Genomic DNA, 22,227 nt, shown 5'->3' on the forward strand with positions numbered 1-22,227 from the left:
CAAAAGAAATGGTGACCAGGATAAAGACAACCCACAGAATAAGAAAAATTATATACCAATATCCACCAGACAAGGGGTTAATATCCAAGATATATAGGGCACTGATAGAACTTTACAAGAAAAAAAAACAACTTCCAATCCCATCAAAAAATGGGGAGATGAACAGAAACTTCCTCAAGGAAGAAATACAAATGACCAAATAGCACATGAAAAAAATGCTCTATATCGCTAATCATCAGGGAGATGCAAATCAAAACAACAATTAGATATCACCTTATGTCATAGAGACTGGCAAACGTCAAAAAGAATAAGAACAACTAGTGCTGGCGTGGATGCAGGGAGAATGGGACTCTCATTAATTGTTGGTGGGAATGCCAACTGGTCCAGCCTTTTTGGAAAACATATGGGCAATCCTCAAAAAATTAAAAATTGAGCTTCCGTATGACCCAGCAGTACCACTTCAGGGAATATGCCCTCGGGGTGCAAAAGCACACAACAGAAATGACATTTGCACTTGTATGTTCATTGCAGCACTATTCACAATAGCCAGAACCTGGAAACAACCTGAGTGCCCAAGAACAGATGACTGGTTGAAGAAACTATTGTAGATCTACACAATGGAATGCTATATAGCTGTTAGAAAAAATAGACGTAAAGTCATGAAATTCACTTATAAAATGGATGGACATGGAGAGTATCACGCTGAATGAAATAAGTCAGAAGAAGAGGGATAGACATAGAATGATTGCACTCATTTGTGGGATATAAAAAATATGTAGTGTGAGACTAACACCCAAGAACAGTAGAAACAAGGGCCAGGAGGATTGGTCCACAGGAGAATGTGTGCGGAAAGTGGGTAATGACAGCCTCTCATGATAGCCTCTCGGTATCTGTATTGCAAACCATAATGCCCAAAGGTGGGGAGAAAGAGAGAGACAGAGACAGAGATGACAGAGAGACAGAGACTGCCACAGAGCATAGAGGCAGGCTGGTGGTAGGAGGGATATGGGGGATTAGCGGTACTGAGGAGGGATGGGTGTTGGAACATTGTGTGACTGAAACCTGATCATGAAAGCTTTGTAACTATATCTCACAGTGATTCAATTAAAATTAAAAAAAAAGGAAGGATTTAACAGCAGGGTGATCAGATATAACAACTTTCACATTAAAAAAAATAAGAAATTAAGGCCTGGTACCGAGTTTTTTCTTAGTAGAAACTTAGAATAATGGTAGTGAAAGCATTCCTGGTCTTCTCTGAAAGTTCATCTAGAAGTAGTTTGGGAAGGGAAGTGACCAAGAAAGGCAAGAAACAGAGGGACTGTGTCATAATATTAGGAAACAGCTCAAGAAAACAGCTTAAATTCTTAATTTTTTACTAAGAATTTTGTCTCTGGAATCAGCAACTACTTACAATACTGCCAAGTATATCCTTAATTATAGGAAGGAAGGCAAAGGAGTGAGATACTAGGAGTTGATCCCTACTATTAAGGAGCAGAGAAACGGTTTTTAGTATATGGTGCTGTAACTAGAGCTAAACTGAGAAATGATATGCAGGTACCGTTTGAGATTTGTGCACTATGTATCATTCTAGGTAGTTTGACAAACTACAAGTGAGACTCTTTCTGTTTGGATTCCTCCTAACAACTGGCTTCTTTATTCAGAGCAAGGCTCCTAATCTCTCTGGAGTGATGATTTCCAGAGCCACGGAAAGCCTGTAATATTCTGGCACTGGCCACACTGACTGCTCTTGAGTTTTGTTAGATGAGCTGCTAGGTGAGTTGCTAGAAATGTGATGACTAGCAGTGCTTATTGTGTTTAGAACATTAGTTCGATAATTTCTTGAACATCGATGTGATAGTGTTGTTAACATTTTCTGACAGAGGTTGGGAGCTAGTTGTTTCTGTATTCTGTAGATTTTTTTTTAATAATGTGGGAGTACTGCTATTTATTCAGCCATTGACTAAGCTGATTGAATTGGACTTGAACTCCACATTTGTATTATGTAGATTTTAGCAAAAAAAGTCCAGTAATTGGGCTGGAGCAATAGCACAGTGGGTAGGGCGTTTCCCTTGCAGGCGGCCGACCCGGGTTCAATTCCCAGCATCCCATATGGTCCCCTGAGCACCGCCAGGGGTTATTCCTGAGTGCATGAGCCAGGATTGACCCCTGTGCATCGCCAGGTGTGACCCAATAAAAGCAAAAAATTAAATAAATAAATAAATAAATAAAATAAAAGTACTGCTTTAAAAAAAAGCCCAGTAATCTTTAAATTGGGCCAACTCTTGATTTTATTTTTTTTTTATTGTAATTTTATTTTTTTTTTATTTTTATAATTTATTTATTTTTAATTAGAGAATCACCGTGAGGGTACAGTTACAGATTTATACACTTTTGTGCTTATACTTCCCTCATACAAAGTTCGGGAACCCATCCCTTCACCAGTGCCCATTCTCCACCACCCGTAAACCCGGCGTCCCTCCCACCCTCCCCAATCCAACTCTTGATTTTAATAATAAAACAATTTAAAAGCTAATACTTATAAAATGTTTAATATGTGCAGGCACTGATCTTTACTTATATTAGCTTTACTTATATTAGCTCATCTGTTTCTCACAAAAATATTATGTGTATTCTTGGACACTTGTTCCTGGCTGAGACCTCCAGAGCTGTCCAGAGGCGGGTGGGCCGTCTTCTGCCCAAACAAAGCCCCGGCAGCCACTCCCATACCCCAAAGCTGCCCTCATGCCTCTGGCTGGACCCCACCACCTTAGAACTGAATGCCACAGAAAACCTAATCTTCCTAAAACCCCAAGTACATGAGTCTTTGTGGCTGAAAATGCTAGATTTTCTTGGAGTTGTGGGGGAGGGTGGTGGTGGTGATCTGTGCTTCTGAAAGACCTGGAAGCCACGCCCAGGTAAATATTTAACTGTCCAGTTAAATATTCTAGGTTTTCTGAAGAGACATGTCCAAATTCTGTAACACTGATATCCCAGTAGCACACCAGATTGGATGGGATATAACAGAAGCCAACCAATGTTTACTAAGTAAACTAAGTTTAAACTAAGGTTTCACTAAGCTGCTGTTGTACGTTAAACCTTAGACAAGGACTTAATGTCCCCATGATGAGATACAATAATTTTCACAATTTTTTTCTATGGAAATAATTTTTTTTGCTTATTTCATTAGCCATTTAATGGTAACACTCAAGCAATATAAAATAAATGGTTGTGAATCTGTTATGGGGGCAGGCTTGAAGGCAGTTGGGAAAATGGATTTAATGGTGAAGGGAAGGTGACAATGGAGGTGACAGTAGTGGAGGGGTTGGTGTTGGAATATTGAGTGCCTATAGCAAAGCGTCATGAACAACATTGTAAACTAGGGTGTTTAAATAAAACGGAGATAAAGAAAAACAGTATTATATATAAATACTGTGATAATCTCCAGCTGCAAATGAAGGAAATGAGGCAGAGAGGGTAATTAATGAAATGTAATGCCAAAAGTTTGCTCAGATTTCACATGCTAAGGTGAAACATAAGTCCTATTCAAGACTGCTTTTGTTTCAGGCACCGTATCAGACAGTATTGGGAATCCCTCGGCCACCTATGACCAACTAGTTACAGTCTCAGGAATTTCCATTATCAGTACAGGTTTGAGAATTTGCTAAATTATTCAGAACACAAGGAGCCATGTTTATGATTTCAGTTTTATTATAAAGGATAAAACTTAGGACTAGCCAAAGGGGGGGGAAAGGAGCTCACCAAAATCTCCCTCCCCCAACCTTTTTGGGTCAGACCCAGTGAAGTTCAAGGGTTACTCCTGCTCTGCACTCAGGAATTAGTCCTGGCAGTGCTCAGGAGACCATACGGGATGCCAGGGATTGAACCTGGATCGGCCATGTGCAAGGTGAGCTCCCTACCCACTGTACTATTGTTGTGGTCCCGAGCTTACAAAAATCTGTCATTCTTTCCATTAAAGAGCTGTCATTCTTGCTCCACAGAGTCTTACAGGGATTGTAAATTGTTACATCCCCAACTACCACATATTCAGGAAGATCTTGTATATGGAACTTCTTTGTCTTCTCCCCATGGAGTTAGGACATAATCTATCATTAGTGTTTTTGCTAGCCAGTGGGCTCAACTGAACTGGTGTCCAGAGTTTTTATTTGGCTTTTATTCCATAGGCAGGATTAACCAAATCATTGGCTACATGATCAAACTCAACTCAATCTCTAGCTTCCTCTCCTCTCCTCTCCTCTCCTCTCCTCTCCTCTCCTCTCCTCTCCTCTCCTCTCCTCTCCTCTCCTCTCCTCTCCTCTCCTCTCCTCTCCTCTCCTCTCCTCTCCTCTCCTCCCCTCCCCTCCCCTCCCCTCCCCTCCCCTCCCCTCCCCTCCCCTCCCCTCCCCTCCCCTCCCCTCCCCTCCCCTCCCCTCCCCTCCCCTCCCCTCCCCCCCTCCCCTCCATTCCTCTCCTCTCCGCTCCCTCCCCTCCCCTCCCCTCCCCTCCCCTCCGCTCCCCTCCCCTCTCCTCTCCTCTCTCTTCCCCTCTCCTCCCCTCTCCTCCCCTCCCTTTCCCTCCCCTCCCCTCCCCTCCTCCCCTCCCCTTCCCTCTCCTCTTTCTCTTCTTTTCCTTTTTCCAGGGATTTCCTCACTCCCAGTCATGCTGAAGGTTTACTCCTGACTCTGTGCTCATGGGTCAATCCTTGTGGTGCTTAGGGAACATATGGGTTTCTGGGGATTGAGCCCGGGTTGACCATGTGCAAGGTAAGCTCCCTACCCTCTGTACTATGTGTCCCCACTGCAGCTTTCCCCTGAGTTTGACTAATATCATCTGACTCAAAGTCCCAATCCTCCAGTCACATGGATGGTCTTTGGTGACAAGGCCACATCCAGAGTTAGGTTGCTAGGAGTAAGTCAGGTGTGATCCTGGGAGCTCATCAGGAATAACAGAGCTGCTCCACTTACCATGGGTATTGAGCTGAGGACAAAACCCAGCCAGATTCTTTAAGAAAGAGCTTTACTAGCAAAGCTGAGGAAAGATCCAAATGAGGACAGTTCTCGAAATCCAAACAAGCACTAGGCTCTTGAATATTTTTTCATTTTTTTTTGGGGGGGGCAGTTTGGGCCACACAATTTGTGCTCAGGACTGACTCCTGACTCTGTGCTCGTGGATCACTCTTGGCATGGCTCAGGGGACCATAAAGAATACTTGGGATTGAGCCCTGGTTGGCTGCATCCAAGTCAAGTGCCCCTCTATACTGTCGCTCTGGCACCCAGGGGATTTAATTTTTTGAGTTGACTGCTTGAATCAGCATATGTCTCCACGTTGTTCATTCCTCACCTCTGAGAGTCTTTGCCCAAAAAGTCAGATATGGCACAGTTTGGACCACAGACTTTCATATAGGGCAATGACAGTGAGAGTGTTGGGGAGGAGGGGTTGATGGGGTGCAACAGTTTGCAGTTCAAGTAAGTCACTGTGAGGTAGGGAGAAGGGTAGTTTTTTTAAAGGAAATGATGCTAAGTAGATTTCATAACCATTCATTGGGGGGCTGCTAGGCCGTGCTCCAGGTCCCTAGAGCCACTCCCCTTGATACTTGGTTAACTGGTCTGTGTGGTACTGGAGCTCACTGGGGCCATGCTGGTAGTACCTAGGGTGGTCACAATGGTGGCACCAAGTGGTGTCGTTGGGGACATGTAATGCCAGAGATTTAATTTAGGTCCTTGAACACACACGGCATGCACCCTCTCATCGGCAGACCTTTTTAAGAATCTGTTTGGGTGGTGGTGGTGGGGACAGAGTGATAATACAGCTGGCAGGTCATTTGCCTTGCACACAGCCAAACCAGGTTCGATCCTAGGCACCCCATATGGTCCCCTGAGCCCCACTAAGAATTATTCCTGAGCACAGAGCCAGGAATAAGCCCTGAGCCAGGAGTAAGTTCAGGTGTAGTACTGGGGATCAAACTAGGGCTGGCTGCATGTAAGGCATATACTTTAACCTCTGTACTATCTCTGTGCTAGCCTTTCATCTTTTCATATGATACATAGTATTATATTGTGTATATATATATATATATATATCATGCTTAGTGATCACTTCTGCAGTTCTTGGGGGACTACATACTGGAATTGAACCAGTGTGGGCAGCATGCAAGTTAAGTCTCTTAAACCCTGTACTATTCCTCTAGCCTACCACAGCTTCTTTATCCATTCATCTGATGTTGGACATTTGAGTTGTTTCCATATCCTGGCTATTGTACTGAATATACAAACCATATTTCTTAAATAATAATTTCTTTATTTATGGAACAAAGTATTTTAACTGTCAATGTTGATTCTAACTAAATAGTATGATTCTAACTAAAAGCAAAAGAACTTGGTATTTTAGTGTGACTGTGAACTTTGTTTTAAGAAAGTGTTTATTTTCTGGAAATAATGAAATCAGCTTACAGATCTGTGCTATTTTTTGTAGGCCAGGGTTTTAAATAGAGGGCCATAATGCAGTACTGGAGAATCCGGAGGCTTTAGTAAGATAACCCAGCAGAACTGGTCTTTCCATGACATAATACAACTGGCATTGGACCTCTGTCTAAACCATTTTGAAAGCCAGATCAATATAGACGAGTTGACATCCTTTCTTTTACTAAACCTTTTTGAGATATGTTTATTTTTTCCCCGGCTCTTTAAAAATGTACTTTGCACAGGGTCAGGGAGATAGCACAAAGGTCTGGACACACGTTTTGTATCCTCGAGGCCTGAGCACTGCTGTGACCCCCCCAAGTGCAGAGCTGGGAGTAGTCCCTGAGCACTATTGTATGTGTTCCAAAAACCAAACCCAGACAGACCAAACAAATAAAAATGACTTTGCTAAGTTTAAGTTTGAGTCACTTGAAAACATTTGTAGTTTCAAAGACTTGGTTCCACTTGTGCTAGAGGGGGCCAACCGAGAGAGAAGATGATGGTCAAGAAAGAGCTTTAGGGGCTGGAGCGATAGCACAGCGGGTAGGGCGTTTGCCTTGCACGCGGCCGACCCGGGTTCGATTCCCAGCATCCCATATGGTCCCCTGAGCACCGCCATGGGTAATTCCTGAGTGCAGAGCCAGGAGTAACCCCTGTACATCGCCGGGTGTGACCCAAAAAGTAAAAAAAAAAAATAATAATAATAAATAAATAAATTAATTAAAAAAAAAAAAGAAAGAGCTTTATTTGCAGCAGGCGTCAGTTTAGAAGATGGTGGTCTTATGTCCTAGAGGACATCTTGTCTGCTGGTCACAGGAGCAATTTATAAATAAAAGAGCAATGGGTACGTTTTCAGAAGGGGCAGGTTTGTGCCACATAGTAAGCTCCCGTGTCAACTGGTGCACAGAGACATCAAAGAAAGGTAATTAAGAATGCTTCCTTTTATAAAATAACATAGCATGAGACTGACACCCAAGGACAGTAGATACAAGGGCCACGAAGATTGCTCCATAGTTGGAAGCCTGCCTCATGAGCCTGGGGTGGGGGGGGGGAGGAGAAGGCAGCTGGAATAGAGAAGGGATCAGTAAGAAAATGGTGGTTGGAGGAATAGGTTGGGATGGGAGATGTGTGCTGAAAGTAGATAAAGGACCAAACATGATGACCTCTCAGTATCTGCATTGCAAACCATAATGCCCAAAAGTAGAGAGAGAGTATGGGGAATATTGTCTGCCATGGAGGCAGGAGGAGGGTGGGAAGGGGGGTGTATACCCGGGATATTGGTGGGGGGGAATGTGCACTGGCAGAGGGATGGGTGTTTGATCATTGTGTGATTATAACTCAAACATGAAAGCTTGTAACTATATCTCACAGTGATTCAATAAAATTTTAAAAAATAACAAAAAAGAATGGTTCCTTGCTGGGGACACAGGTCAAATGATAGGGATGTGCTTTACATATGTGAAGCACTGGTTTTGATCCCAGGCATGTCGTGGTCCCCCAGGCACTGCAGAGAATGGCCGTGGTACCTCCTTTGTTCCTTCAGCACTACCAGTTGTAGTATGGCTCAGTCTCATCTTATTACTTTCTTTTTTTTTTTCAAATTTCATTTTTCATAAAGTTGTTCACGATGACTAGTTACATTTATTATTTCAACATCAGTCCCACCACCATTACACCTTCCCACCACCATTATTTCGAATTTTCCCACCATCACTCAAACTTGCCCCACAGGCAGATACTGGATAATTTATTTTGTATTGCTTGTATTAGCTTGATTATTGTTTGATCTGATACAAGTGTAGCTAATCCTGTTTTCTCTAGTCTTCTGTTGACCTACATGATTGTTTTCAGTCTTTCACTTGGAGCCTCTGCTTATCTTGAGAGTCCAAGTGTGTCTTGTAGGCAGTAGAAGGTTGAACTCTGATTCCTGATCCACCTAGCCACTCTGTGCCTTTTGATAGAAGACTTTAGTTTCTTGACATTTAGAGAAATTACTGATACGAAGGGATTTGTTGCTGTTATTCTATATGGACTTTAGTTGCTCCTGCCGTTTGACGTCTGTGTTTGGTTGGTTGGTTGGTTGGTTTTTGGGCCACACCTGGCAGTGCTCAGGGCTTACTCCTGGCGGACTCTGGAGGCCATTGGGGGTCCCGGGGAGCGAACCCAGGTTGACCACATACAAGGCAAGTGTCTTACCTGCTGCTCTCTCACTCCGGTCCCCAGACTTCTGCTTTTCGTGAGGCCATTCAATATGTTTTGAAGAACCGATTTATTTGTGACAAACATCTCCAGCTGCTGTTTATTCTTGAGACTGTTTTAACCACTCCCTCAAATGAGTGATAACCTTGCAAGGTGGAGGGTTCTTGGCTAAGGTTTCTTTTCTTTCGGTGCTTTAAATACACCATTCCTTTCTTTCAGTGCTCATGCTTACATGTGAGGAGTCTGCTGTTTCCATGTATTTGAGTATTTGTTTCTCCTTGCTGCTTTAGGAAGTCTGTGTTTTGGTTCTTGCCATTGTGATTACAGTGTGTCTTGGTGTTGTTCTGTTTGAGTTTACTCTGGCACTCTTGGGCTTCCTGGGTCAGGGCGCCAATGTCATTGTTCAGATTACCCAAGTTCTCAGTTCTTACTTCCTCAAACTAGTGTTTCCCACTCATTCTTTCATCCTGAAATTCCTATGATTCTGAGATTATTTCTTTTGTTATTACCAACAACATCTCTTAAAGTCCTTTCACTTTTTCTCAATATCTTTACTATCACCTCTTCATTCATGAAGTTGTGTACCTTATCTTTGAGGTCATTACTCCAATTTGCAGTTTCATCCATTTTGCTGCTACTTAGTTACTTTATTCTTTAGCTTCTTTGTTTGTACTTGAATGAATTAATTTTTTTCTATCATACCCCCTTCAAATTTATTGGTTGTCAGTTTAACAGTGAGAGGAATATTGTTTTAAAATATTCTTCAGTAAGTTAAAAAGATCTGGTGTCGGGGCTAGAGAGATAGCACAGCAGTAGGTAGGAAACTTGCCTTGCGTGCAGCTGACTCAGGTTTGACTCCAGCACCCCATATTTTCCCCCAAGCCCTGCCAGGAGTGATCCCAGAGCACCACCAGTATGGCCCCCCCCAAACTAAAACCAAACAAAAAATCTGATGTAGTTGAGGATCTTCCTTGACTTTGGTTGCTATCTTTAATGCAGTCAATGTCCCCCTTTTTCCATTGTTACTAATGCTGTATCCTCGGGGACTCACCATGCCAGACTCTGGGCTTCTCTCCCCTGGGTGCGGTGTTCTCCCTTCCCGTCTCAAGGGTAAAGTGGAAACCCTGTGGTCTACCTGCGTCATTGCAGGGTGGGACTCTGTCTCTTGTGTCTCTAGGACATCACTTGCCTACAACTCACCGTTCTTCATAACTCCATGTGGTTCTGATGTGAACTCAGAGTTGGGCTGTCAGGGGTCAGGCTTGGTCATTGCTTTCAGCTGGGCTAGTAGGGACAGGGACCATGGACTGGGCTTGTTTGTTGCTCCTGATCCGCCTTATGGTGCCCACAGGTAGAATCCAGGACACCTTCGAAGCAGGCTGGTTACTGGGTGACCTAGTGGGGCCAGGGGCAAGGGGGTGGTCTTGTTCATCACTCCTGAGGGGCTTAGTATTCTTAAATAAAATCTGTAAGATAGAGATTTTTACTAAAAATACTGCAAATCAGTTCAAGTGTAATTATAATATTGTGATCCTGTGCTATTTTAAGAAGATAAATATTGTCTTTACTCTTCGCCAGGTAACATTTGAGTTTGTATAGAACTATCAGTGAATGAATGGTAATAATGATAATAGCTAATATTTGGCTAGCATTTGCTACTTGCTAGAGCTTCCCATATCTTAATATACTTAATGATGTGAGAAATCTAATTCTTACCATTTTATAGGTGACAAAAAAGGCACACAAAAGTTATTTGCCCATGGTCTTAGATCTAGTAAGTAGGAAATCCTAAATTCAAACGAAAGTATCTGGTCCCATTGCCTGTAGTCTTTTTTTAAAAAATAATTTTATATTTGCTATAATTTTAATGTTTTCATTTTTTAATTGAACCACCATGAATATCAGACTTGAAAAGTTATTCGGGGCTGGAGCAATAGCACAGCGGATAGGGCATTTGGTTTGCATGTGGCCGACCCGGGTTCGATTCCCAGCATCCCATATGGTCCCCTGAGCACCACCAGGGGTGATTCCTGAGTCCAGAGCCAGGAGTAACCTCTATGCATTGCCGGGTGTGACTCAAAAAGCAAAAAAAAAAAAAAAGTTATTCAGTATTAAGTTTCAGGTGTGCAATATTCCAACAGTAATCTCTTCACCAGTGTTCATGTCCCTTCACTTTTTCTCCCACCCCCCAGCCTGTCTCTGTTGCAGGCACTTTTCCTTTCCCCTCCACCATTGTTCTTGTGTTCCCTTCCCTCACAACCCCCTTCCCACCCACACCCCCCTCCCATAATCCCCCCCCCACACACACACCCTCCACTTCACCCTCCACCAACCCTGTAGTCTTTTTTGGCTTTGTTTTGTTTTTGTGTTTGGAACATACTTGGTGGTACTCATGGCTTTCTTCTGGATCTGTGCTACCGTACCATTCCTGGCAGGACTCAGGGACCAAATGCGGTCCTAGGGACCAAACCCAAGTCAGTCACCACGAGGCTAGTGCCTTACCTGCTATATTATCTTTCCAACCCAGTCATTGCCCATAGTCTTAACTATTGTGCTGTGTCTAATGGGCTAGACAGAAAACTATTCCAGACTGACCAAGTTAACTACTAATAGCTGTATGAATGAGAGGCAAAGAAGGTACTGGCAACCTTCTGGCCAGACATAGTTCTTTTGGCTTGTGGGCTGGGAACCACAAAAATAAATGAGGGTGTCATCTGGAGGCACCATTGGCTCATTAGGGGAAAAATATATCGAGTCAGGAGTCCATTTCTTAATGCTTACTCCTTTTCTTGCAAGAGAAAGGATTAGCCAAAGCCATGGATTTGTTCTGGCATAGCCTTGGAGAAATTGCTATAAGTCACATGTTAAGGAGTGATACTGATTATTCTATATGCTTGGAATGCCCTTCCCTCAGGTATTCACATGGCTCACACCTTCATTTCATCTTCTGGGCATTTGATGCCTCATCAGAGAGGCCTGTCCTTATCTAATCTGATATATCTTACACTTTATTTTCTTAAGCTGCTTAAGTTTTCTTTATTGTACTCATCACTACCCAGCATATAATTACTTGTTTCTAGTGTGTTAGTTTGTCTTTCTCGACCCAAATATGGATCTGTACCTCTATTGTGTATTATATCCCTAGCATCTAGAAGAGTATCTGACAAGTTATAGAAATTCATTTTCCCCCCAGTGAAAACTTTCTCCAACTTATAAATGAGCTTTCCCTGCCCTACAACCAATTAAATGATTTCTGAGTACAAGACTACTTACTTTCAAGAACTTTTATCATTTGATCTCAGCAATTCCTCATCTCCTTGCTTTTATACTTAACCTTATTTGGATTCCAGATAGACTAGAGTGAGTATTCTCTGGGTAGGCCCCATACTTTATAGTTCTGAGTTTTAGCTTATGCTCTTTTCTCTGATGGTGCTATATCTTTGTTCAGATATAGCAACTTTGGATCAGAACTCAACAGGGAGCTTTTTTTGAAGACAATATATGAAGAAATAATCACTGTTGAGTTAGTATTAAATCTTAAACTCTTTGGGGGCTGGGGAGATAGCACAGTAGGTAGTGTGCTTGCCTTGCATGTGGCTGATCCGGGCTTGATCCCCAGCATCCTATATGATCCCACAAACACTGGTAGGACTAATTCCAGAATGCAGAGCTGGTAGTAACCCCTGAGCATCACCGGGTATGGTCCCCAAACAAAAAACAAAACAAAATAAATCTTAGACAATTTCAAACATAGGAATTGATTTAAGTAAAAAATTCTGGGAGATAACTGTGGTTAGATATGGGATTAGGGATCACCATTTAATCACTGCTCTATTCCTGAGACCTGGTACAAAGTAGCACAAAAGAAATGTTTCAAATATCTGCATGGATATTTTGTAGAAGGGAAAATTGATCTTCAGAATCATCACGGCAAATAGAAATCAAGGTCTTCTAGCATCAAATTTAGTGCTTTTTTTTCTAATATATTCTACAGTGGAAATCCAGTTTTCTAAAATGCGCAGGGATTTGGTATTCCTGAATAACGTGATTTTTTATGTGTGGTTATCTCATAATAAAGCCAATTTTGCTCATTTTATATAGAAATATTTCTCAAATGAGAAGCGCCTCTAAGTATGAAATATAGCATAAGGTCGAGAATATGTCTATTTTATGAGAAACTCCTTGAATATAAATTTCTGGGTTTGTCTGCTGATATGTGTCATTGCTTTATTTTTTTATTTTATTTTTTAATAAGTGAGTCACCATGAGGGTACAGTTACAAATTTACCCATCTTCGTCCTTGTGTTTCCCTCATACAATGTTTGAGAACCCATCCCTCCACCAGTGTTCATTCTCCACCACCAGTGAACCCAGTATCCCTCCCACCCTCCACTCCCGTCCCCCACCCCACCCCATCCTGCCTCTGTGGCAGGGCATTCCATTTTGTTCTCTCTCCTTTTGGGTGTTGTGGTTTGTGATAGGGGTATTGAGCGGCCATCATGTTCAGTCTCTAGTCTACTTTCAGCACGCTTCTCTCTTCTTGCGCCGGGTCCCCAACCACATTTTACTTGGTGTTCCCTTCTCTATCTGGGCTGCCTTTCCCCCAGCATGTGAGGCCAGCTTCCAAGCCATGGAGCCAACCTCCTGGTATTATATACTGCTATTCTTGGGTGTTAGTCTCCTACTCTGTTATTTTATATTCCACAGATGAGTGCAATCTTTCTATGTCTGCCCCTTTTCTTTCTGACTTATTTCACTTAGCATGATACTTTCCATGTTGATCCACTTATATGCAAAGTTCATGACTTGATCTTTTCTTACAGCTGCATAGTATTCCATTGTATAGATGTACCAAAGTTTCTTTAAACAGTCATCTGTTCTTGGGCACTTGGGTTTGCTTTATTTATTATGTGTTAATTGATTCTAGGAAGCCACCAGGATCACACAGAGCGGTACTGAGATTTGACAGTGTTGGTTGTGCTTGCCGTACTGGGGACTGAACTCGGAGCTACTCATGAGCTCTACTACTGAGCTATGTCCCCAGTCCGTAAGAGATATATGTATTTTAAACAAACTAAAACAAACCTAACAAATAAGACCCAAAAGATAGTATGTGGGCAAAGACACTTGCCTTGCATGCATGTTTGATCCCTGGTCTCCCGAGCACCAAAAATAGGTAAATAAACTCAGACCTCTTTCTAGTATCATGCACTAGAGTCAAATCAAAATGGATTAAAGACCTTGATATTGGACCTGAATCCATAAGGCACATAGGGAAGAATGTAGGAGAACTCACCACGACATTGAAACTAAAAGTATCTTCAAGGATGAAACATTACTGATCATGCAAGTGGAAGATAAACAAATGGGACTACATTAAATTAAGAAACTTATGCACCTCAAAGAAAATGATAACTAGAGTGAAAAGGCAGCCCAAAGAATGGGAAAATTATTTATTTAATACCTATCTGATAAGGTATTTTTGCACTGGTAGTACTTTACAAGAATTAAGAAACAAATAGCCAATCCTATCAAAAAATGGGGAGAAGAGATCAACAGAAACTTCCTCAGAGAAGGAGTACAAATGGCCAAAAGGCATATGAAAAAATGCTCCACTTCACTAATCATTTGAGAAACTGCAAATCAAAAAAAAAAACAACAATGAGATACCATCTCACACCACAGAGACCAGCACATATAAATAAAAGCAAGAATACCAGTGCTGGCTTGGATGCAGGGAGAAAGGGGTTCTCATTCATTGCTCATGGGAATATTGACTGGTCTAGCCTTTTTAGAAAACAATATTGACATTCATCAGAAAACTAGAAATTGAACTTCTGTATGATTCAGCAATACCACTCTTGGGAATGTAACTTTGGGGTACAGAAACACACTGCAGAAAAGCCATCTGCAATACTGTGTTCATTGCAGCACTGTTCACAATAGCCAGAATCTGGAAACAGTCCAAGTGCCCTAGAACTGACGAGTAGATAAAGAAACATCTGCTCAATGGAATACTACCCAGCTGTTAGGAAAAATGAAATCATGAAATTGGCTTATACATGGATGAACATGAGAATACTATGTTGAGTGAAATGAGTCAGAGGGAGAGGTACATACAGAGAATGAGCGCATGTATGAGGCAGGAAAAAAATCATAGTATGAACAATACCCAAAGACAGTAGAGATGAGGGCCAGGAGGACTGGCACATGGTTGGAAGCTTGCCACAAGTATGCGGGGAGGGGGGTGCAGAAGGTAGTTAGGACAGAGGAGGGACCGTTATTATGACAATGATAATTGGAAATGACACTGAACAAGAACTGAATGCTTTGAAAGGAGGTAAAGTGATATATGTGGGTGGACCATGTAGAGTGTTGGGGTTTGAACCCATAATTGTCCACATGCAAGGCAGGTGCTTTGCCTGCTGTACTATCTCTCCAGCCCCAATCTCATGAAAATTTTTAATGTATGTTTTACAGTATACTTACTGCCAGTACATTAAAATGTGAATAATAAGCAAATATTTGGGCCAGAGAGATAGTACAGGAGATAAGGCACTTGCCTTGCCTTCCACTTTGGCCACAAACCTACTACTATCCCAGGCACTGGTTACCCAAGTATTATCAAGGCACAGAGGCAGGAAGCGCCTCTAAGCACTGCTGGGTATGACCTCACCCTGCCCCCCTAAGCAGATACTCATGTACTGACCATGTATGCATAACATTCTTTTTACAGGAAAATGATATCATTAGAAAGTATTGGAGACTACAAAGATAGTACATCTCTCTTATTGTGGATTGTGTGTTGTGGCAAACTCTAGGGGTTGGCCTTCTCTGATTCTGTGTAGTATTGTCATTTTGCCCAGAGATGTATCTCTCTGGAGTCTGCATTGACAGGTTCAGGGTGATGAGTGACTTATGACTTTCGGAGATGGTCTCTTGCTTGCTTGTCTCTCTGGCATTTTGACATATGAGTCATATTTGGAGGCTGTATCTGTACAGTTCTTCTTGCCAAATTCTGTTGCCTTGTTGCCTCTCACTCACAGCCACAGATGCCCTATGCTTGCCATTGCCTTGTTCCTCCCTTTGGCCCAAGGATTCTCCCTCTTTTCTCTTTTGAAATGAGAAAGTATAATGTGATTTTTTTTTTTTTTGGCCAGGTGTCAAACACAGTATTTCTGTATGTGCTCTAAATACATGATACATTTTATAGAATCTTTTCAGATCAAACAAGTTTAATAAAAGAATCCAAAAAGGTTATCTTATATTAATTTTATTTCTAGTAATCTTTTTTCTTTGTTTGAATACAGTACCTTATTATATACCAGATTTCTTCCATCTAAAAAAGGTCTTTTAATAACTTGGTTTTTGTTTATTTGGGGATATACCTGGCTCTACTCAGGGATCATTTCTGGTGGTGCTCCAGGAACCATACAGAGTCCTGGGGATTGACTTGAGTTGGTTGCATGAGAGGCAAGCACTTTAACCCTTGTACTATTTCACTGGCCCCTCCGTCAGACTCCTTTCCACCTCTTCCCTCCTTCCTCAAAGACACAGACATGATAAAACAACTTCCTTGAAGATTTGCCTGGCATGCTGAATCTCTTATCTTCACCCCCCATTAGTTTAGCTATAGAAGAGGTGACTGTGTTTAGAGTCCATTGTTATTGGAGTCCAGTGACTCTCTTATTGGCTTTGTGCTTCATTCAGTGGAGCAGTGATTCTCAGCCACGGCTATTTCATCTCCCGTGGAACACTTGGCAGTGTCTAGAGACAGTTTTTTAAAATATGACTGGCAATATGCTACTGGCATCTAGTGAGTAGATGCCAGGCATGTTGTTAAGCACCCTATAGGACACAGAGCAGTCCACGATGACAAAGAATTACCCTGTTCCAAATGTCAGTGGTAGAGAGATTGTGAAACTCTGATCAAGCATGATTACTGACTTTCTCCACTGCAGTGTAGAATGTGGTAGAGAAGTTCCTACATGCCAAGGGCCTGTGCTCAGACTTGTATCAAGGCGTCCTCCTGGTAGACAAAAGGCCCTTGCAGCACTGCTGGCCTCAGGCCTTTCTAGCAACAAAAAAAGTGGCCTTCTTTCCACTCCACATGCCAGCAGAAAGGTCCCTTTGTGCTGGATAAGGCATCCTCCCTTGGCAGCGGGCGGCTGCTGTCTGCTGTACTCCACAGGCTAGTGCATGTCTTTGTCTCCTCATCTACGTTCATGTTCCTATGCCAGAACACCCAACACTCCAGATCACAGTAAGTGATCACGTTTATGGCGTGTATGGGTATATTTGCGTGCATGCGCACACACATTCATTTTTGGTAATAATGTCCACTACATTCTTACTTCCTCGACATTCCCTTAACCACCCTGCACTGTCATCTTTCTTTTACTAAATCATAGGATTTTAACATATCTCTCGGTAGTAAATTTGTTTCTTCCTGTCATTATTTTCATCTTAAAGTCAGAAATTTAACCAAGCAGTAATTAAGCCTGCTTTGTGTAAGACACACACACACACACACACACACACATTTATCTAAGGATATTATTACTCTATTGCCTTTTTTTTCTTATGGAGGCCACAATTCCAATTATGTTTTTGGTTTGGGGGCCACACCCAGTGATACTTAGGGCTTACTCTTGGCTCTGCACTCAGAGATCACTTTTGGTAGATCTAGGGACCATATGAAGTGGCAGGGATTGAACCCAGGTTAGCCACCCACTGTACTATTGCTCTGGTCTCTCTAAGAACATTTTTGGAATTACTCATTTTGAATAAATTTTTATTGATACCACTATATATAAAGCATTGTTTTAGAAACGGTAAAATGGATGGGCAAAAATAAACAGGACGAGGCTGTAGCAATAGCACAGTGGGTAGGGCGTTTGCCTTGCACTCGACCAACAAAGATTTGACTCCCTCATCCCATATGGTCCCCCGAGCACAGCCAGGAGTAACCCCTGTGCATTGCCAGGTGTGACCCAAAAAGCAAATAAATAAATAGATAAATAAACAGGACATAGTTTACACCTTTCCCTACATGGTTTACACATGTTTCCTGACTCCCAAAGGGAAATTTGATAACACCAACAAATGGCAGATTTTGGTAAAGATGCAGACCCTAAGAGGCGAGGGTGATGACTTTCAGTATTTTCATTCTTCAAAACTTGTTTGGCTTCCTGCTGCTCTCCGCAGTGGTTTTCTAAACTTAAGGAATGTACAAATTCCTTTTAAGGGAAATAATTTATCTTGAATTATCTTGTAGTGCCAACTTAAATTCCTTTTATTATAATATTAGTTAAATATGTATAAACTTAAAGTTCAAGTTGATATTTAACATTTGTAGACAAATATAAGCAAAAGCAGATTTATGCAGTAAATAATGACATAACTTAGGTTCAATAAAATTGTACTTTTTTTTTTGAAACTCAGTTGCCCCGAGACTCTTTCCTGTTCTCTTCTTTTTTTTTTTTTTTTAATTTTTTAAATCTTGTTGAATCACCGTGAGATAGTTACAAGCTTTCACGTTTGGGTTACAATCTCACAATGATCAAACACTCATCCCTCCACCAGTGCACATTCTCCACCACCAATATCCCGGCTATACCCCCCCTTTCCCACCCTCCCCCTGCCTCTAAGGTAGACAGTATTCCCCATACTCTCTCTCTACTTTTGGGCATTATAGCTTGCAACACAGACACTGAGAGGTCATCATGTTTGGTCCATTATCTACTTTTGGGATGCATCTCCCATCCCAACTGGTTCCTCCAGCCATCATTTTCTTAGTGATCCCTTCTCTATTCCATCTGCCTTCTCCCCTCCGCTCATGAAGCAGTCTTCCAGCTATGGGGCAATCCCCCTGGCCCTTGTATCTACTGTCCTTGGGTGTCAGCCTCATGTGATGCTACCCTACACTCCACAAATGAGACTCTTTCCTGTTCAGCATGGCTGCAATACTGGATGTCAGTAACGCATTCAAGCTACTATTATTTTCAATTTTTGATGCATATAATGCATATCATGATATCATTTGATCTTTACTGGGATTAAACTTTCCTGCATATTAACTTTATTTCTCTATTCTTTTATTGTTGACTCTTGACAAAGTATGGTGATAAATTTGTTATTGGCATGACTAAATACTAAATAGTATTAGATTATCTTAAAAGGTTTGTTTTTATGATGATCCATTTGAAAAACCATAGTTTACAATATAAACATAGTATTTATATTGGGGAAAGGTTAATGATAGGTGTCAACATGTTGAAGATAAGATTTGCCATGCTTTGAATGATCACTCAGTAATTATTTTGGTTAAAATTGGCTTCTGTTGTAACAGAAAATCTTTTCTATTTGAAATAAGAAAAGGAGCAAATTTACTAGTTGCACAAACTGGAAAATATTTGAATAGGGATGTTCATAGGGATGTGATTCAGGGCATAATTTGCTCATTTTCTGAAAGCTTCCAGAAGCATCAAGTATTTTATTATATATATACATATATGTATATATAAAACACAGCACTGTTTGAATATAAATACTGGCTTTACCTAGCAAATTCCTAGCTGGGTAACTTTGGGAAAGTTATATAGCCGTTCGGTAGTTTGTTCCTTCTGCCCCCCTGTAAAATAGATATAAAATATAATACATTCTGGGCTGGGTATATGGCTCAGTGGTAGAGAAAACGCCTTGCATGTGTGAGACTCTGGATTTGATCCTTGGAACTCTCCTTTTCCTCTCAAAAGGGATATATCCTTCACTGGTAATGGGTTTATCCTGGTAATTAGGAAGATAAGTGAGTTAATGTAAGTGGCAGACTTAGCATACCACCTGACATCATTATAAGAAAATGTAGCATTATTGTATTACTATTTATTAAGTAAAATTACTATATTCAGAATAATTTCATACAGATGCCAGGGTAGTGGTAGAGTGAGTTCAACTAAAATCATTAAATTCAGAGCCAAACATTTGGCTCTAGTGGTAGAACAGATTCCTACATGTGTATCCCAAATTTCGTCCATGCACCTTATGCATCTCACCATCCCCAGGTGCTAATAGGTGTAGCCCTGGTGGGTCCCTCCAAGCATTGCTGGCTGGGGCCCCTATTGAAACAAAACCATGCAATTCAAGTCTTTCAGCTTCACCTTGGGTTATGTTATTCATCTCCATACAGAACACTCTGGCAGGAAGGAGGATGGAAAGTGCTGATTGGCTTAGCTTGCTTGGCTTCCTTTCCTCCTAGAGTTGGTCTAGCTTTTCCTGAAGCTTATTGACTGAGAGCCATGGAAGAGTGTTTCTCCTTGTCAAATTCAGAGTGCTATTGCTGCCAAAGGGAAAGAAAGTGGATGCTTAAGGTAAAAAATGACCACTCCTGGGACTGGAGAGATAATATAGTAGACAGGGCACTTGCCTTGCATGCCCTGACCTGGTTTTATCCCTGGCACTCCCTTGAGCATTGCTGGGCGTGTCAAAAACAAAACAAAACAAAACAAAACAAAATGACCACTCATTTTTAAAATTACCACTCCCGATCATAATAGGTGCTCATGTGATGTTATGACAGTCCCGAGGGGCTGCAGCTTTATGCTCTGTGGTTTATGTATTTTAGTGGGTGACATTTGTCTTAACATTTTAGTTTGCAGTTATTAAAGTACATTTTGTCTAAAAACTCAGTTTTGGTATCTGGGGTTCTTTTATGTAAAACATCTAAATTTGAGATGCATTGTTGATGTGAGGCATAATATGCCTTAAGTTTCAGGCAAATTTTTTCATTATAAGTATTTCATATATAACACAGTCATAATTTTTGTAATACAGGTATAAACATAAAAACAACTTAAGTTGATTTGTTTTTATGTACCACTGTATGTATAAACATATATATCTAGATAGATGTTCCAGATATACTTTGTTTTTAATTTTGGGGGTTTTGGGGCCACACCCAGTAATGCTCAGGGGTTACTCCTGGCACTGTATTCAGAAATTCCTCCTGGTGATGCTCAGGGATTGGACCTGGGTTGGCTGTGTGCCAGGCAAATGCCCTACCCTCTGTACCATCTCTTTGGCCCCAACCACTGATCTACCGTTAATCACAATAGCAGTTTATATAAATAGATTTATATATACTTCTTTCATACTTAGGATTTTATGGAAGAGAGGCAGGCATTAAATGCATACACGTATGCAAATGGTAGATATTAAGAATCGGTATGACTTTGTGACCATAAGTACGAATGGTGTTTGGCATTGTGGCTCATTGCTTTTCTTGTCTCTTCCCACAGTGTACAACTGGACCGTGGATGAGGTTGTGCAGTGGCTCATCACATATGTGGAGTTGCCTCAGTATGAGGAGACCTTCCGGAAGCTTCAGCTCAGTGGCCATGCCATGCCAAGGTCAGGAGGACACTGGTTTCTCTCACTTAGGGGTGCAGGAAATGGAGTGGTACTGATCTCTCTTCATATCACCTTTTTTTTAGGGTAAAATCTGTATATCTCAACTCTCCTCACATCTGTTGTATATTTACTGTAAAGCATGGCAGGCACTTTGCATCTTTTTCTTAATGTTATTTTGTCAGTTTTAGGAATAGTACTGATCGTTGCCATTTTCTGAGTGCTTAGTACGTGCTAGGTATGCTACTTAATACTTTATGTGTAGTATCTCATTCTTATATTGATCTTGTAAGGTAGGTAATGTTGTACATAAATGATTAACTGATTAAGTAACTGGTTCTAAGTGCCCTACTTTCTTCAGTGTGTCTTCCTCTTGCCCCCATGTGGTTGATGATGGGCTTCCTAGCTAATTCAATGTAGTATTCAGTTTTGTTTTAATAAACTTTACCAAGCATGTATCATGCACCATGATATCTTGTGGGCCCTAGGGGGCAAAAAGATACATTAGATATTAATTCTGTCTTGAGGAATTCTGTGTTTTTCAGAAGAGACAATTAAATAGGTAATTGACCACGAAGCTCCAGGATGTTTTTTCTCGTTATTGATGGAAGTAACAGTATTGTCTTTACATATCTGGACCATTCCATCTTGAGGAGTAGCTAATAGGGTTTTGATTAAAACTATAAAGCATAAGATAATAAGTCAGTTCTCAGGTCATGAACTCATTTAGCCTCTTGTGACTAGGATTCTATCCAAGACTAGTCAAAGCCAGGCTGGACATAGAGTAAGAGCAATTAACCAGTGGCACCTTAGTGACAGAAATCTGGCATCTTCAGTGCATGGAGGGTAGAATGCAGGAAGGGTAGTTTCAGGTCTGTCACTGGGCAGCGTGGTGTAATGGGAATAATATAGCAGATTGGACTTCATTTCCTGGCTTTGCTACTTGTTCTGTGCCTTTGGGCAAATCATTCAACTATGAGTCTTTTTTTTTTCCTTATCTGCAAAGTGGATCTTATGCTATAGCTATATTCTTAAAGTCCTGATGACTAAATGAGGTGCTGTATAAAATAAAATTGTATTGTCATAACAACATTGAATATATAGCATAGCACTTGCTTAATAAACAATAAACAAGCACCTCGAGGCTAGAGAGCTAGTGCAGCGGGGA

General features: G+C 41.3%; 1 protein-coding gene across 3 annotated transcripts in view; it reads left to right on the forward strand.

Moving 5' to 3' along the window:
- STIM1 (stromal interaction molecule 1) overlaps positions 1-22,227 on the forward strand; it is a 196,064-nt gene that overhangs the window by 142,431 nt on the left and 31,406 nt on the right. For all 3 annotated transcript variants that reach the window (XM_004618219.2, XM_004618220.3, XM_055141676.1), the window contains exon 4: positions 20,951-21,062. In XM_004618219.2, the coding sequence (XP_004618276.1) occupies positions 20,951-21,062 (112 nt within the window). The remainder of the gene's footprint in view (positions 1-20,950; positions 21,063-22,227) is intronic.

Source organism: Sorex araneus, chromosome 6 (genome assembly GCF_027595985.1).
Source record: "Sorex araneus isolate mSorAra2 chromosome 6, mSorAra2.pri, whole genome shotgun sequence".
Lineage (NCBI taxonomy): Eukaryota > Metazoa > Chordata > Mammalia > Eulipotyphla > Soricidae > Sorex > Sorex araneus.